The sequence below is a fragment of the Sorex araneus genome, chromosome 3 (genome assembly GCF_027595985.1).
Source record: "Sorex araneus isolate mSorAra2 chromosome 3, mSorAra2.pri, whole genome shotgun sequence".
In the NCBI taxonomy this organism is placed as follows: domain Eukaryota; kingdom Metazoa; phylum Chordata; class Mammalia; order Eulipotyphla; family Soricidae; genus Sorex; species Sorex araneus.
In genome coordinates, this window is record NC_073304.1 from 226,047,967 (window position 1) to 226,066,014 (window position 18,048).

General features: G+C 61.5%; 1 protein-coding gene across 1 annotated transcript in view; it reads right to left on the minus strand.

Annotated features, from left to right (window-relative positions):
- Positions 1-242: 242 nt before the first annotated feature.
- ERN1 (endoplasmic reticulum to nucleus signaling 1) overlaps positions 243-18,048 on the minus strand; it is a 75,982-nt gene continuing 58,176 nt past the window's right edge. Inside the window, exons 9-22 of the mRNA XM_055133374.1 lie at positions 16,883-16,961; positions 15,685-15,850; positions 14,703-14,821; positions 12,840-13,031; positions 11,451-11,670; positions 11,150-11,240; positions 10,783-10,972; positions 8,759-8,858; positions 8,357-8,556; positions 8,098-8,245; positions 6,386-6,513; positions 4,269-4,392; positions 3,934-4,001; positions 243-3,687 (exon numbers count right to left, since the gene is read on the minus strand). Coding sequence (XP_054989349.1) covers positions 3,472-3,687; positions 3,934-4,001; positions 4,269-4,392; positions 6,386-6,513; positions 8,098-8,245; positions 8,357-8,556; positions 8,759-8,858; positions 10,783-10,972; positions 11,150-11,240; positions 11,451-11,670; positions 12,840-13,031; positions 14,703-14,821; positions 15,685-15,850; positions 16,883-16,961 — 2,041 coding nt within the window. The 3' untranslated portion in view covers positions 243-3,471. The remainder of the gene's footprint in view (positions 3,688-3,933; positions 4,002-4,268; positions 4,393-6,385; positions 6,514-8,097; positions 8,246-8,356; positions 8,557-8,758; positions 8,859-10,782; positions 10,973-11,149; positions 11,241-11,450; positions 11,671-12,839; positions 13,032-14,702; positions 14,822-15,684; positions 15,851-16,882; positions 16,962-18,048) is intronic.

Sequence of the window (18,048 nt, forward strand, 5' to 3'; positions counted from 1 at the left end):
GTGCCCTGCCCACAGCCCCCCACGCCCCCACCCGTGACCCCCGGCCCCAGCCTCTCCCTCGCACCCGTATCTGCCTTCTCTGGGGTGGTCTCGGGGCTGCAGGAGGCGGGGGCTACTAGGGGTGCCTGCGGGACCCTGAGCACCCAACTGCTGTCCAGCTGGCCGAGTGCTGCGCGGACTGGCCGCTGGGCACCGCTTGGGAGGCCCTGAAGTAAATTAAGACACTGGAGAAGCCGGAGCAGTTTCCAAATCTAAAAACAACTTTTATTGGTTGCCTCTACAAGAGACGCATTGATCAGCGGAATTACAAAACTGTACAGGAGGTACAAAAATAGGCCGTTTCTCCACTTACCCTCACATCAGCGGGCTTTAAAAATACACATAAAAACTGTAAGTCTGGCAGTTTATAAAATATAAAGCTAAAAAAAGACGAAAATTTCCACAGAGAGGGTTTATCACACAGTTCACACACGCCCATCACAGGATCCAGTTCACAGAGAAGAGAGAATGGCACAGAAACTTTTTTTTTGGGGGGATGCGGGGGGGAGAATTGCCTTAAAATGAACGGGTCTACCCTGGCCGACTCCTGGCCGCGGGGCGGGCACGAGGCAGCCTCCCGCGGCACGGCCTAACTGTTCCTCTCCCCGTCTCCCACGGGTCAGGGCTGTGGTCCAGATCGAAGCGGGCGGACGTGAAGCAAGTGCAATGGCAACTGGATACACGACCGAGTAAAAATTAAATAAATATAAATAGGATAAATAAATAGGTCGCCGCGGCGGGAACATCGTCCGGAGGCTGCGCGTGCGAAAGGCCGCCCGGCGGGCCGTTCATGCTTTCTAGGTAGGTGGGGACGCCCCCATCACAGTTTCCCGGGTACCGAGGAGCACTGGACCCGCCGAACTCACCGAGAGCGCAGGCGAGGGTTGGGGGCGGGGGGGGGGGGGGCTCGTGGGGTCTCTGTCCGAAAGTGTCGGTTAAGGCTGCCCCAGCGGGGAGCTCCCGGGAGCCGGTGCTGGATGGGTTTCCAATGAGTACAGGGAGTTTGGACAGTCTGACGGCGGAGGCCGAGCGAGACAGAGGGCAGAGGGCAGGGCTGGTGGGTACTTTGGTCTAAGGCTAATGAGCCGGTCCCAGGCCAGGCCCGGGGACACACGCCCTCCAGGACAGTGGGCCCTGAGTGGACAGGACATGGGGAGAGGGGCGGAGGGGACAGTGACAAGGTGGGACATTGGCTCAGGGGCCACAGGTGCCCACAGGAGACACACAGCAGCCTCGGGCAGCCCCAAGGCAGCTGGGGCCCAGGGCAGGCAGGCGGGGCTGGGCTGTACTCAGCATGCGTGTGTGCATGTGTACATGTGTGTGCATATGTGTGTGTGTGTGTGTGTGTGTGTGTGTGTGTGTGTGTGTGGAGAGGGAGGGGGGCACTGTGAACCCAGGATATTCTGCTTTGGCCACGAGGCGGGCCAGTGACTTGCTGCGTGAGACCAGCAAGTCCCCAAAGTGCAAATGCGCTGAAGCCAGTGTGACGCGGACCATCTCAACACTCAAGTGAAAAAGGCTCAAGAGGCCGAGAGAGCGGCAGGGCACACAGGCTGGTCTGCTCACCCCGGCCAGGCCAGTGGCCCCTCGGGAACCGGGCAGCCCCCTGCCCTGGTGAAACAGGGAAGGGCTCAGCGGCCCCAGCCCCAACTCCTACAGCAGCGGGGCTCCCGGCCGGCCCACAACGGGCACTGCCACAGCACGTGGGGCCCGGGGCTCTGGGCCCCCCTAGTGCTGCACAAGCGTCTCTGTGACCCGCACCCACGCAGGCCTCCCCAGCCCCCAAGGGGCTGACGAGGGCCCGACAGGCGCGCGAGGCCCAACCCCACGCTCGGTTTCTTCACTGGCATCGTCCCACATGTCACCCCCACGCTCCTAGGAGAGCCGGGTGTGCTCCGGTCTGCCTCCCGGGAACCCAGGCGTCCCCCTGCCCCCCCCCCCGCGTCCTGCCCCCCGCAGCCGGTGGCGCTCAAATCCAAGACTGCAAAGAGACAGGTCTGAGAGGGTGGGGGGGTCAGAGACTCCGGCGGAAAAGGCCTTTCAAAGTCTTAGCCCAGAGGTGGCCTGGGCTCCGGCGGGCACTGCCCCCGGGAGACGGCCTGGCAGCAGGAGCGGGCGCCGGTGCTGGGTTCTGACTCTAAGCCCTGGGCGGGTGCAGAGCCAAGTGCCAGGCCGGCGCCAGCATGGGCGAGTTGGGCTCTGTGGCCAGGTGGCAGGAGACACCAGGGGCCGCAAGAGGGTCTCTGGGTGCCCTGGACGCAATGAGGTCACCACTGAGGGTCCAGGGCAGAAGGTGCTGCTGGAGCAAGGCATGGAGAAAGGGGGAGAAGGTACCACTGGAGCAAGGCATCGAGAAGGCGGAAACCAAGGTTCCTTTGGAGCAAGGCCCGAGGAAGGGTTTGGAAACGGGGGTTCCTCTGCAGCAAGGCATCGAGAAAGGCAGGGAGTGGACGCAGACCAGGCAGGCGTGCTGGGCAGGGCCCTCCCGCAGCCCCCCCAGGAAGCAACGCCCCAGGCAGCAGACCGGGGGATCTCTGAGCTCTCCAGGCCCCGGGAAAGCTCTGGGATGAGTTTCCTGGCGCAAAACCCTGACCGCCTCGGACCCCTCCGGCTCTTGGGAGACCGGAGACGAGCCATTTCTGACTAAAATCAAAGTTAAAAACGCACGGTAACTTCTGGACAGTCGGGTCTTGTCCAGGGCGGCACTGGGCCCCGCAGTACCAGCCTTCTCCGAGTGGGCACTGCTTCGGGGGGGGGGGGACACCCCCGCCCCCAACAGACGCTTCCCGGGTGGGGCCCTGGCCGAGCCCACTCTCGCTAATGTCGCCCTCTAGGGTGCGACTGGAATATAAACCTATTAAAATCTGCCCAGAAAAATGCCACGGCCTGCCCGGGAGGCAAGGGACAGGCCGGCCTCGGCTTCCGGCTCCGGCCCTGTCCCGTGTGCCCCGCTGCCCGCCCACGCACCCGCCCCACTCGGCGGCCTGGGAATCTGTCACTTCTTGTCCTCCGGGGTCCCCTTCAGCCCCCACAGGACCCAGAACACAAACCCCCGAAGACCACGGCGGCACCCCCTGTACCCCTCGCCCCTCAGGCCCGAGGACACACGCATCCTCTCCAATCCCAAAGGACCAGACGACGCGTCCAGCCACGGAGCCCAGCCCCGCGGTGGGGACGCCCAGCCCTGCCATCGTTCCGGGCCCCGCCTGGAGCCGATGGCACAGCTGGTGCATCTCAGCCCCGCAGGGCTGAGGACGGAGCTGCCAGGAAGAGTCAAACCCGCGGCCGGGACGGGGCCCAGAGCCGGAAGCGAGCGTGTCCGGGAGAAGGCGCTGGCCCCCTCCTCCAGCCCGCGCCCGGGTCCAGAAGCTTCCTGCCAGCTCCCGCAGGCACGTCGGGGTCGGCCGCCGCCGCCGCGGGACCTGCCCGGGCTCAGAGGCCGTCGGCAGCGGTGGCGGGGGGCTGCGCCTCGGGGGGCTCGTGGGAGTAGTAGGGCTGGAAGGGGCGCTCGTGGCTGCACAGCTCCAGGGCGCGGTAGGTGTGCGTGAGCAGGTGCGGGAAGCGGGACGTGAAGTAGCGCACGAAGTCGTCGGGCAGGGAGCCGAGGGTCTCCCGCACCTCGGCCGGCAGCTCCCGGTAATGGTGCTTCTGCAGCGGGACAGAGACGCGGGCTGAGCCTGACGGAGGAGGCCCGAGGGGCGGCCCGGGCAGGGCCCAGGGTCTCCCGGAACTCATGGGCCTGCCTGTCCACAGGTGACCCAAGGCCCCCCCCACCCAGGCCTCTCTGGAGAGCAGGGAAGAAACGGCCTCTCGAAAGTGGCAGGAAAGGCCCTGGAGAAGGGCCGGGCGGGGGTCTGTGCTGCACCCACCCAGCCCCCAGGGCGCGACCCTCACCTTATTCCTCATGGCCCGGAGGAGGTCCCGGACGGAGCCGCCTTTATAGGTTCTGAATCTGCGCAGATCTAGGGAGAACCCAGAGATACGAGGTGAGAGGCACGGGGGGCTCGCGGAGAAGCCAGGGTCCTGCTCGGGGCCGCCAGGGCGAGACCCCCAGAGGGCGTGATGGGCTCGACCTGTCCCTCAAAAGCCAGAGCCAAAGGTGCCAGGGTATGAGTGTCCGGGTCACAGCCCCCCACCCCCCGGAAGCCAGGACCCCCCATGTGGCATCTGGAACCCCCTTTTCTGTCACTTTGTCTCAGGGCCGGCCGCTGCCCGGGCGTGGCGGTCACCTGTCTGCAGGGGGACGGTGATGTTCTCCCTCCAGTCCAGCTTCACCACCGCCCGCCCGCCTCTCTCCAGCTGCCGCACGATGGCACCGTCCAGGGACTCCTTCTCTATCCGGTCGCTCACATCCTGGGAGGGACACGACGGTCACAGAGGGCGGTCAGCGGGAAACCGCTGGGCAGGGAGCACTGTGCACACGCCGAGGAGCACCCCATGGGGGCACCCATGCCGCAGCTTAGAGTCTCTGCCCCACACCCCAGAGCCTGGGGAGCAGCGGGCACAGAGACCAGCTACACGCCCGAGTCACCCCACAGCTCTCCCCTGCAGGCCACACACACGCACGCACACACACAGAGTCACAGACACATACACAAACATACAGACACACACACAGAGACACACAGATACAGGCACACAATAGATACACACACAGACACACATACAGATACACATAGTCACAGACACACACAGATACAGGCACACAATAGATACACACAGACATATATACAGATACACACAGTCACAGACACACACAGATACAGATACACACAGACACACAAAAACACCCATAGACATACAGACATGGACACACAAACACAGAGACACACAGAGACATACACACAGAAACATACTGAGACACACACACAGCAGCCACAATTCCTCAGTGAGAATGAAAGAAAAGCTCTATTTTGGCTTGCACACATTTGAAAATTTCCACCATTTAAAAATGACAACACATCCATCTGCTACACAACTTTTTCATTAACACTTTAGAACTTTGACATGGAAAATACTTTTTTAATTTTTTGTTCTTGGGCCACACCCGGTGATGCCCAGGGCTTACTCTTGGCTCTGCTATCAGGGGTCACTCCTGGTGGTGCCCAGAAAACCATACGGGGTGCCAGAATCGAATCTGTGTTGGCCGTGTGCAAGGCGAGCGCCCTGCCCACTGTCCTATCACTCCAGCCCCGACATGGAAACCTACTTAAAATGTTATATACTGGGGGGGAAAGCAGGGTCCAAGAGCAGAGCTTAGGGCTGGAGGGAGGGTGCAGTGTGCATGTAGCCTTGCGTGCTGTGGGCGGGCATTCGATCCCCAGCACCAGGTGTGATCCTGGAGCAGAGCCAGGAGGAAACCCTGCGGGCTTGAGCGATAGCACAGCGGAGAGGGCGTTCGCCGTGCACGTGGCCCACCCAGTTCAATCCCCAGCACCCCACATGGTCCCCTGAGCACCGCCAGGCCAGGAGTAATTCCCGAGCGCAGAGCCAGGAGTAACCCCTGTGCATCGCCAGGTGTGACTCAAAATGGAGTAAACCCTGGGCACAGTTGGGATCAAAACAAACAAACAAAAAAAAACCCACAGTTTAATGTTAGTCACTCTTTCATAAACGTGAAAAAAATCAAAATGCCCACGAGTGGTTCTCCTCAATTACGGGCTTTTGAGTCATTGTGCTTTATTCTATTTTTTTAAATAAATATTTTACTTATTTACGTATTTATTTGCTTTTTTGGATCACACCCAGCGATGGTCAGGGGTTCCTCCTGGCTCTGCACTCAGGAATTACTCCTGGTGGTGCTTGGGGACCCTATGGGATGCTGGGGATCGAATGCGGGTCAGCCGAGTGCTAGGCAAATGCCCTACCCGCTGTGCTATTGCTCCAGCCCCTATGTTTTATTTATTTTCTTTTTTGGGCCACATCCTGGCTCTGCACTCAGGAATTACTCCTGGCGGTGCTCAGGGGACCATATGGGATGCTGGGATTCGAACCTGGGTTGGCCACGTGCAAGGCAAACGCCCTCCCCGCTGTGCTATTGCTCCAGCCCCCCAGCCCCTATGTTTTTATTCTGTATCTGTTTGGGGAAAAGTTAACATTTTTGATAAAAATAAACCCAACGCCTTGGGTGAGGGCGAGGACACGCAGGGCTGGAGCCGGGCAAGCAGAGAACCGGAGAACGACGAGGCCCGGCTCCGCCGTGACCTCGCCAACAGCCACCAGCCCCAGCCAGGCGCATCTCCCGGGCCCAGCACTGCGGGATGGGATGACCCGCTGGGGCTCCCCCCACCCCCCCGGACTGCTGCCCCCTCCCCCCCTGCGCCCTGCACCCCCTCCCTGTCTCTACCTGGAAAAACTGGAGCTGCTTCTCCAGGCTCCAGAAGAAGGGGTGTTTCAGCACGTGCTTGGCCGAGGGCCGCTTCTGGGGGTCCATGGCGATCATTTTCTCGATCAGCTCCCGGGCGACGACGTCCTCTGGAGAGCACAGCCCGGGGCACCCTGTTAGCAGTGCCGCCCGCGGGCCCAACACCCCGGGACTCCCTCCAGCAGAGGGACCGAGAGCCTGCCCCCGACTTCATCTCACGGGGGACCGGAAAGACTAGGGGTCGGGGCACGGGGGACATCCACGGGAACCCTGGGCCACAGAAGTGATGCTGTGTGGTCAGGGATGGATCTGAGAGGTAGAAGCTCATGCCTCAGATGCACGGGGCCCTGGGTTTGACCCCCAGCGCCATAAAAACAAATAATGAAGCAAAATGTCACTTGGTAGAATGTGGATGGCACTGAGAGAGGTTAGAGATAAAGATTAAATAGGCGGCTGGAGCAATCATACAGCAGGTAGGTAGGGCGTTTGCCTTGCACGTGGTCGACCCGGGTTCAATTCCTGGCATCCCATATGGTCCCCCAAGCACCACCTAGAGTAATTCCTGAGGGGCTGGAGCAATAGCACAGAGGGTAGGGCATTTGCCTTGCATGCGGCTGACGCGGGTTTGATTCCCAGCATCCCATACGGTCCCCCGAACACTGCCAGGAGTAATTCCTGAGTGTATGAGCCAGGAGTAACCCCTGTGCATCACCGGGTGTGACCCAAAAAAAGCAAAAAAAAAAACCAAAAACACAAAACTGAGTAATTCCTGAGTGCAGAGCCAGGAGTAACCACTGAGCATCACTGGGTGTGACCCAAAAACAACAACAACAACAACAACAACAACAAAAAGGCGGACTGGCCAGAGCAACAGCAAAGTGGATACTGCACTCGGCCGACCTGGGTTCAGTCCCTGACATCCCACATCCCATATGGTCCTTTTCTTTCTTTTTTTTTTTTTGCTTTTTGGGTCACACCAAATGCTCAGGGGTTACTCCTGGCTTTGCACTCAGGAGTTACTCCTGGCGGTGCTTGGGGGACCATATGGGATGCCAGGGATTGAACCCGGGTCGGCCGCGTGCAAGGCAAATGCCCTACCCGCTGTGCTATCACTCCGGCCCCCCATATGGTCCTCTTCTGAGTGCAGAGCCACTCAGAGCCAGGAGTAAGCCCGGAGCATCCCTGAGTGTGTCCCAAGCATGTGGCCGGGGAAGGGGGGAGGGAGGAGGGGGAGGAGGGGGAGTCAGCGTCGGTGGGGTGCCACCGGCCTAGGGAACCTCCACACTCTGTGCTGCTGTTTTCCCTACAGCCCTGCTGTGGCGAACGAGGAAAGCCAGCAAGATGAGTCCACGGCACAGGGAGGCCTGGTACCCGCTGGGACTCTTCTTCCTTCCCGGAGACAAGATGAGTCCACGGCACAGGGAGGCCTGGTACCCGCTGGGACTCTTCCTCCTTCCCGGAGACTGTGCTGAAGGAACCCCGCGGTCCCAGCAGGCAGTGGTCCCGTGGACGACCCCCACAGCCCTGACCCCTGGTCTTTCCAGTCCCCCCGACCCCCGCTCCAGCTCTTCTCCCTGTTTGTGAAGTTTGGGGCATGCTCTGGAATCTTCAGCCCACAGGGTGAGGAGGCCCCGGGGCAGCGGGCCTGATTCCACCCCTGCCACCTCCCTCTGCCCCCACCCTCTCGCGCTCACCGTGCTTCTCGGGGTGCAGGCAGTCGAGGCTGTAGGCGCCCAGGAGGATGTTGGCCTGCCGCTGCAGGGACTTGCCGAAAGGGTGGCTGCCCTCGGAGATGACGTAGTAGAAGACGCAGCCCGCGGAGAAGATGTCCACGGTGTAGGTCTGCGAAGGGCGGCGGCGTGAGCCCTTCCCTGCGCCCTGGGTGTTGCCCCCCCCACGCCCCCGGACGCTCCCGCTGCCTTGTCCCCGGCCGGTGCCTCGGCCGCGACTCACGGGGTTCTCCTTGCAGTCTTCACTGAGCATCTCGGGCGCGATCCAGCCCTCGGTGCCGGGCACCCCCGAGCGGCGGCTGAAGCTGTGCCTGCCCACGGCCAGCTTCTTGCAGAGGCCAAAGTCGGAGATCATAGCCTTGATCCTGCCGTGCGCGTTGGGCATGGAGAGGAGGATGTTGTGGGGCTTCAGGTCTCTGTGGACTGAGGGAGACTCGGGGTCAGGCCGCCCCTCACCGCTCGCCACGGCACACGGGCCCCGGCCCTCGGCCTCCCCGCGGATGGGCCCCTGCGTCCGACTCGGGGGTCTGGGTTCCAACCGGCCAAGTCTCGTGGCAGGGGCGGAATTGTGGCCCAGGGTTGTCACCCGCCCACACACATCCTGGCGGCCACGGCCCACGCTCACCGATGTTGAGGGAGTGCAGGTGCGCCAGGCCCGACGTGGTCTGCTGCAGCAGGGCGATGGGCTCCAGGCCGAGGTGTGCAAAGTCCTTTTGCTCCACGTACTGCAAGAGGGGGGCGGGGGGTGACCACACGGGGCCCTCGGGATGGTGCCCGCAGGCGTCTCTTTTGCCCCTTTCTGTTTTCTGGTTCTGAGGCCACATCCAGTGGTGCTCAGGGCTGGCTCCTGGCGGGACTCAGGGAACCGTAAGCGGCGCCGGGGATGGGCCCCCGGGTCAGCTGCGTGTAAGGAACAGCGCCCCACCTGCTGTGCTCTCACTCCAGGCCCACCTGAGTCCCCTTCTTAGTGGCTCGGCTCAGTCTAGAAGCGTCTGCAGGCCGCAGCCTTTCGCTTCCCTGACTCACGTGTGTGGAGTCGGCGCGTTTACTCTGACCATGTTTGGAGGAGGGAACGGGGACGCCCCACTGATGATGCCCCGCCCCGCCCCACGCTCGCCAACAGACGTGCTCAGAGACCGGCTCAGACCCAGCCCCGGGTCGCTATGGAGACAGGCAGGAGGCAGGCGAGAAGCGCACGCCCAGAGCTCCTGCAGACTGGCCTTTCAGGGGGGCCCAGGAAAGCCGAAATCACCTCCCGGTGAGGCGGGAAAAGGAGGGCAGCAGAGCTTTGTCAGACGGCAGGGGGCCTGGTCAGGGGCAGCATCCCCTGGACCCGGGCGGGTGGCCCAGTACCAAGGGAGAGCGATCAGCCAGGTTTGTGGGAAGTCAGGAAGGAGCGGGATGCTGAATACTCGCTCATGCTCCCTCTCTCTCTCTCTCACACACGCACACACATACAGACACACATACAGACAGACAGAGACACATTCACAGATACACACAGCACACAGACACAAACTTATACACAGACACATATACACACATACACAGACGCAGAGAGACATACTCACAGACACACAAACAGACATACAGATACACACAGACACAGAAAGATACAGAGACACACAGACACATTCCCATACACACATAAACACAGAGAGACACACTCACAGCCACACACAGACACACAGAGACACACACAGACCCACACACACATACACAGACACACACACCCCTACAGGGAGGGAGTGAAATGCTCCGTGTTGTGGCTGTGGTTAAGTGGGGACGTGTCCTGGTGTAAACACACCAGACTGTCCACTGAAGTGCAGACTCCAAGGGCTGGGGCACAGCTGCCTGTCACACAGGAACCCCAGGTTTGACCCTTGGCCTCACAGGGGCCCCCAACACTGAGCTGGGAGGAATCCCAGAGCACTGCCAGTGGTGGCCTCAAAACAAAATGAAATTTAAAAAAATTAAACAAATATACCGTATTTCATGTAGCTTCAATAAAGTTAAAAAAAAAAAGTTTTCAGACTGAGTTGAAGAGATAGCACAGTGGGTAGTGCCTTGCACACGGATTCAACCTCTGGTACCATCTATGGTCAGAGCCCAGCCAGGAGTGACCCCTGAGCCCAGAGCCAGGAGTAGCCCTGAGCACAGCTGGATGTGAGTTTAAAAAAAAAAAAAAGAATGTTCGGGCGACTGGAGATGCAGCTTCATGGCAGAGACAGGCCTTGCGCGGAACAGGCCTGGGTCAGGTCCCTAGCAGCTCTGAAATGATTAAACGTTCACATAACAGCTGAAACCACAAAATTCAGGGCTGGAGCGATAGCACAGAGGGTAGGCCTTGCACGCCGCCGACTGGGTTCGAATCCCAGCATCCCATAGGGTCCCCAGAGCACCGCCAGGAGTAATTCCTGAGTGCAGAGCCAGGATTAACCCCTGTGCATTGCCGATGTGACCCAAAAAGAAAAATAAAAAAAATCCACAAAATTCATAAATAAAAAGTAGTTCAACCCTAAAACCCTGCAGGGGCTGTGGGGCCAGGGTGGGAAGCTGAGGAAGCCGTGGGGGCTGAGGGGGGCTGCATGGGGGCTGCAGGGCTGTGGGGGGACTGAGGGGACACGCGTGGGGCCTCGGGGCGCCCACCTCCTGCAGCGTGGCCGCGCACAGCTCGATGGCGATGTACTGGAACTGCCGGTCGCGCTCGGTGCAGAAGTAGCGGATGACGTTGGGGTGCTCGTCCGACTCCCGCAGCAGCCGCACCTCCCGGTCGGCGAAGCTGAAGCACTCGGGGAGGATCCTCTTGACGGCCACGGCGCGGCTGTCAAACATGCCCCTGGGGGGCGCCGAGGGGGCTGAGACCGCGGGCAGGGCTGGGTGCAGACGTGCCGGGCGTGCCCACGGCAGCCGCAGTCCCCAGCCCGCGACCCGGTCACGTCCATCATCCTGGTGGCCACCGCCACCGAGACCCCGCCGTGTCCCCTCCCCGCCCGTGTCCTCTTCGTGCACTCACCGGTACACGATGGTGCCCTCTGCGCCGTGGCCCAGCACGTCCCTGGGGCAGAAGGAGATCTTGCCCACCATCACCAGGCTGGTTTCTTCGTCTGGGGACAAAACCCGCGGACGCTGAGAGCCCGGAGGCGGAGCTGCCCGAGTCCCCCCGCCACCCCCCCCCGGACTCCGGATTCTGGGGGCTCCAGTCCCCGGGCTGGCCCCTGCCGCTCCTGCCCTCCGGTTCCCGTGAGGAAGTGGGCCTCAGACCTGTCCCGAGGACACTCCCGAGGGGGGGCGGGGGGTGCCCCCTAGGCCTTTACCTTCCTCGTCCTGCTCCGGGGACGGGCCCCCCCTGGAGGCCGAGCCGCTGGAAGGCAGCGAGTGGCTGGAGGCGCGGGGTGACGTGCTGGGGCTGCTGGCGGCCGAGCTCTCCGAGTAGGGCCCCGAGGACGAGTCCAGGGGCTCGGGGCCCCCCGCGGGGCGGAAGGGCAGCTGCTGGTGCAGGAGCTGGATCTTCTGGAGGTGCTGCTGCTGCACGCTCTGGGGAGGGGAGCACAGAATGCAGACCCCCTCCCTGCCGGCCCCCCGCCCTGGCGGGCTCTGGGGGGGCCACAGGAGGACTCTGTCCGGGGGGGTGGGGTCTGCTCCACTCTGAAGGCCCGGGGTGGGCTGGGAAAGGGAACCCCGGCAGAGGGAAGGGGGGATGCAGGTGAGCGAGGCGAGTCGGGGGCGGCAGGCTGGGGCTGGCTGTGCCCCTTTCCGGGGTCACAGTGACGGACACAGGGAGGCAGAGAAGGGAGAGGGGACCCAGCACTCGAGACCAGGGCGTGGCCAAGGTTCCTATCACCCCAGCCATCACGCTGCCTTCCTGGCCCCCACCCCCGTGTCTCCGGGAAGTCCGTGTGCAGAGTCACCATCTGCCACGCCCCCTGCCCATAGGGGCAGCGGGGCTGGCGCTGTGAACTCCAGTCTGCCCTCAGCCTTGCGGCCATGCCCAGAGACGCCAGGCAATCGCTGAGTGACCCGGGAAAGTGACAGGACTCCCCAGAACCCGGATTCTGCCCTGAAGGGTCGGGAAAGAAGATGCCGCCTGAGGTCCCAGGGCTGAGCAAGGGGCAGGATCCAGGGATGCCCGGAGCTCACTCCCCAGCTGGAAGCCCCACGGGGGTCCGACAGCCCCAGCCTGGGCAGACACAAGCATCCTGGTGCCTGTGCTCCGAGGGGATACCTCCCACAGTTCCCAGCAATATGCCGAAGGAATGTTCTAGAATATCTTTTTTTTTTTTTCTTTTTGGGTCACACCCGGCAATGCTCAGGGGTTACTGCTCTGCTCTCAAGAATTACTCCTGGTGGTGCTCGGGGGACTATACGGGATGCTGGGAATCGAACCCGGGTCAGCTGCATGCAAGGCAAACGCCCTACCCGCTGTACAATCGCTCCAGCCCCAGTTCTAGAGTATCTTATCTGCACCATGAGCGCTGAAACTAGGTCATCCTGAGCTTGCTGACCCCCACCTGGAGCGCCGAGGGGCTCATCGGCCTCCGTGCTCCTCAGCTGCTCCCTGACCGGCAGCCTTGAAGGAAGGGACACCCCCCAGGGCCGGGTGTCACCAGCCAGGATGCCACCCACAGCACCCCCTGCCTGGCTGATCTCCCCTGAGGAAGAGACTGGCGGGACCCCCCTGGGAGGGAGGGGGGGCGGGGGCTCACCAGGGGGTAGGTGAGGATGAAGGCCACCCAGCCGATGAGCAGGAAGGTGCTGAGGACGATGGTGGCGATGTCCTTGAGCACCGAGTCCACGGGGGCCTCGGGCTTGGCGGGGGCGTGGGCGAGCTTCTGCTCCACGTCCTTCGACAGGGTGCTGGGCGCCGTCTCTGCAGCCTGGTCGACCAGCTTGATGACCTGGGGGGTGGGGAGCGTCACTGGGCAGCCCGGGGACGTCGGGGTTACTGGGTTCCACGGAGACGGGGTGGCTGGCCTGCGCGGGTGTGTTTCCCGAAGCTCACAGGAGTGAGGTCATTCATCGGTGCCTTTTTGCTTTTTTCTTTTTTTTTTGGTGATGGGGGGGGGGCTAGAATTTTTTGGGTCACACCCAGCAATGCTCAGGGGTTACTCCTGGCTCTGCACTCAGAAATCAGTCTTGGGGACCATATGGGATGCTGGGAATCGAACCTGGGTCGGCCGCATGCGAGGCGAGCGCCCTGCCTGCTGTGCTACTTGCTCTGGCCCCAGTCGGAGCCCTCTCCTAAGACAAAATCCGGAGAAACCCCGTGCTGTTCAATTCAACCCTTATTTATTGAGGGCCTGGGGGCCGCACACGGCAATGCGCCTGCAGCCCCAGCCTTCCTCTCCGGCCCGAGAGCAGGGGGGTCCCCGCTGCAGTGAGGTTACTCTTCCCCAGAAACAGTTGCCAGGACCAGGAGTGTGGCCCAGGGGTAGAGCTCGTGCCCGACACCGCCCAGCACAGCCTGGTGACCCCTGAGTGCGCTGAGGACCAAGCACATCATCAGCTGTGCACTGGCTGGGGGCTCCCCATGAAACAGCAGCTGCCAGGGCTGGGCACGTGGTCCCACGGGAGAACCTGGGTTCCACCCCTGGCGCAGCAGAAAACAGAAAGTTCTTCGAGCGATCCCTGCAACCTACAAAATCCTCAGTGAGGGCAAAAGCTTCCTGCCCCGCTCACAGCTCGGACAGTTGGGAAAAGCCTGAAATCGCCACAATGGAGTCCAAAGAGAAGGTGGCCACCATCCATCTGATAACACAGCATGCCATGAGTGCACACACGTGCACAGACATGGCACATACGTGCACACACATGTATATGACAGTCTAGGCACAAGGCAGCTCTCTACGTTACCTGGAAATGTCCAGGGTGGATCTAAACACAGAAACATTCACTCCAGGTTTCCACTGCTAGTCACGTTTGGTGTGTGTGTGGGAGAGGGTGGGGTGAGTGTGGCACACCTCGCAGTGCTCAGGGTACCATATGGTGCCAAGGATCAAATCCGGGTCAGCTGTGTGCAGTGGAAGTGCCTTCCCTGCTGTATTATCACTCCAGTCCCTGTTACTCAGTTTCTGAGAGGGATAACTCTTGATGCTCATTTGATTTGGGGCTCTCAAGTAAAAGGGATTTTACTTAAATGAGATGAACAAATGAGATAAAGCCCTCTAGGTTCTTAGCATCTCCCAGGCTTGCAAAACAGTTAGGAGAACGTGGAGATTGGTCCTGAGACATCCGCACCTCAGTGGGGCTGCTGTGGCTACATGATGCCACCAACACACACACACACACACACACACACACACGCAGTCACACACACATTTATACACACATACATACATATTCATATGTGCATGCACACTCATTCGTACCCACATAAACACATTCACACATGCACACACTCCCACAAATATATTCACATGTGCATGCACAAGCGCGCGCACACACACACACACTCATCCTCACGTACACACTCACACAAACACACTCACATGCACACACATTCACACATACATATTCACACGTGCACACGAGGCCCCTGGACAGCCGGACACACAGCCGGGCCCACTCACTTCCTCGAAGCTCTTTGTCTCCGAGTCGGCGGGAATCACGTTCTCGCGGTGTTTGGGCAGGTTGTTGGGGAACTTCTCCAGCATCTTGGTGGATGCGGACAGCGGGGTTTCATGGTGCCCTACGAGAGGAAAGAACCCTCTGGTGAGCGGGGTGCGGGCAGGGGCAGCTGTGGGCACTGCCGAGGGTCCCCCGGAGAGGGGTCTGTAAGGTGGGTGCCAGGAGCCCGTAGCTGCCACTCAGCACAGGGTGACAGTGTCAGAGTCTGCAGGGGCCAGAGGGGGCGGGCAGGAAGGGAGTGACTGCCCTGCGGGGTCCGTCCATCTCAGCCCCGGTGATGAGAGAGCCACAGGGCGTGTGGGCAGAGGGGGGTCCCTGGGCGCCCGTGGCTGTCCTCACATGAGACGGGGCCACCACGCCCACATCACACCTTGTGGAGGACCCACAAGTTACTCCGTGAGGGACAAAGGGGGGTGCCGGGGGGAGGTGGGGGTCCTGGCTTGCTGGGGCCCCGCCAGTGCCCCCCCCCCCCCGTCTCCTCCTCTGCTCGCCCAAGGTGAGCCGAGAGCCCGGGTGAGGTCTCACCCTGCGGCCTGGGGGGGTCAGGCCTCCCTGGGGGTGTGACCTCCACCCGCCGCGCAGGCTGGCTCTGCAGGGAGACCCTCACTGAGTCCTGCCCTGGCGCCTGCCTGCCCCCCACCCCCACCCCCACCCCCAGGCCCTCTAGCAGGGCTGGGTCCCTCACGGGAATGTCTGTCCATTCCAGAACCCCAACTCACACTCACTGGTGGGGCTTGGGGTCACGTGGGAGCCTGCTGGGTACCTCCGAAACCTCCTCTGAGAAGCCTAAGGCTGCCTCCCCCCCCCCCCCCCCCACTCCAGCGCCCCACCAGGACCCAAGATAGCACGGAGAGGCGCGGGCGAGAGCCAGCAATGCCGGCTCTGGCCACCAGGGGGCAGCCCACCGCCACCAGTGGCCCTTACCGATGAGGAGCCAATAGTTCCTCAAGTAGTTGAGCTTGTTCTTCCCCTTGAGCGCAGGGTCGAACTTGAGGTCGGTGCTGGGCGTGATCACACACTCCCCCTTGTCTCCAACGGTCACCCCATCGGTCTGGGGGCCTTCCAGCAACGGGAGCGTGCTGCCTCGGGGCTGTGGAGAGGGACGTGGGGTGAGGCCTGGGGGCAGTCCTCAGTTTCCCTGCTGGACACTCAAGACACCCACAAAGGCCCTGGGGCTGCCCGCAGGGGGGACACCAGTGTCCTGCTGACTGCCCGCGTCTGGGAGCTGGCACAGGAAGGCTGGGGGACTGTCAGCAGCTCCTGTGAGGGAGGGGCTGTGGCTGATGACGTGGCCACGCTGGAGGGCGCCCTGAGAGCAGTGCAGTGAGGGGTCGGGGCCACGGGGCCTCGGTGTCCCCAGTGTGTGTGGGGCCGTGAGGTCTGAGGGTCTGGACGCGTCACAGAGGGATGAGAAGGGCTTGAGTGGGAAAAGGGGGGGGAGAGAGAGAGAAAGAGAGAAAGAGTGTGTGTGTGTAAGAGAGAGGGTGGGCTAAGAACAGGACAGGGGAGGAGCCCGGGGTGGCTGGAGGGGGCGCTTCAGGCCCAAGCCCTGGGCAAAGGGCGACTCTCAGCACCTGTGGTGGGGAAGGGCTTCCTGAGGGTGAGAAGCGCGTCTCCCCACCCCTGACTGCCGAGGGTGTGCAGGGTTACAGTCAACAACACTGAGTAGGCCAGGAGCCGTGAGAGGTTGCGTCCCCCAACCCCGTTCCCCCACACACACCACCAAGACCACGCACACACTCCCTACCACGGCCACGCACACACTCCCTACCATGACCACGCACACACTCGCTCCCTACCATGACCACGCACACACTCCCTACCACGACCACACACACACTCCCTACCATGACCACGCACACTCCCTACCACGACCACACACACATTCCCTACCATGACCACGCACACTCCCTACCATGGCCATGCACACACACACACACACACACACACACACACACACACCGTCACGGCCATGTACACACACTGCTACAGCCACACACACACATACACACATGCCACTACGGCCACAAATACTCACCACCATGACCATGCACACACATACACACTAACACACTTGCCACCATGGCCACACACATACACACACACATTCACACACACTCACCACCACGGCCACGCCCTCGTGCACCATGGACGGGGAGGCGTAGAGGCTGGTGGAGTACTTCCCCACGTACAGTGTCGGTCTGGGAGAAGAAAAGGCATGTGAGTCCCACGGCCCCTGGGGTTCTGGATCCCACCGGAAAGGGCCTGGCCGGCCACCAGACCCCCTGCTATGACGTTATTTGTCGGGGCCCCAGAAGTGCCACAGAAAGGCCAGCAGGTCTAGCTGGGACGCCGAGAGCACAGGCACGCAGGGCGTCCCACAGAGGGGCGACGTCTGGTCCCCCAAGGGGTCGCTCCTGCCAGTGGCGCCATGGAGAAAGTGGGAGCTGCCCCCCACCCCCTGCTGGCGACGGGCCACAGCCAGCCTGGGGCCTCTCTCAGGGGCTGGAGTGCCGCGGGGAAGGCGTTTGCCTTGCACACAGCTGACCCGGGTTCGATCCCTGGTATCCCATACGGTCCTTGGAGCCCCACCAGGAGTGATTGCTGAGCACAGAGCCAGGAGTAACCCCTGAGCACTGCCTGGTGCGGCCCAACACCCCGCCCCCAAGGGGAAAAAAGAAAAGAAAAGAAGCCCCTGCTGGGAGAGCCGGCAGGTAGCCCCATGGCCCCGCAGCACCGCCAAGCCTCCACTCTGCCTCCATAGCGCACGGAGCCGAGGCGCCACGAGACCCAGGAGCGGGGCTGGAGTGATAGTACAGGGGGTAGGGCATTTGCCTTGCACGCGGCCGATCCGGGTTCGATTCCCAGCATCCCATATGGTCCCCCGAGCACCGCCAGGAGTAATTCCTGAGTGCAGAGCCCGGAGTAACCCCTGGGCATCACTGGGTGTGACCCAAAGACACAGGAGGGGTGTGCGTATGTGGGGTGTGTGTGTGTGTGTGTGTGTGTGTGTGTTCAGAGACCACATACACACTCACGTTTTGAATGAATAGAACTGAAAATAAAATATTGAAAAATAATGGGGGCTGGAGCGATACCACAGCGGGTAGGGCATTTGCCTTGCACTCGGCCGACCCAGGTTCAATCCCCAGCATCCCATATGGTCCCCTGAGTCTCGCCAGGAGTAATTCCTGAGTGAAGAGCCAGGAGTAACCCCTGAGCATAGCTGGGTGTGACCCAAAAAGAAAAAAAAATTGAAAAATAAGTTTTAAAACTAGCTTGTTGAAA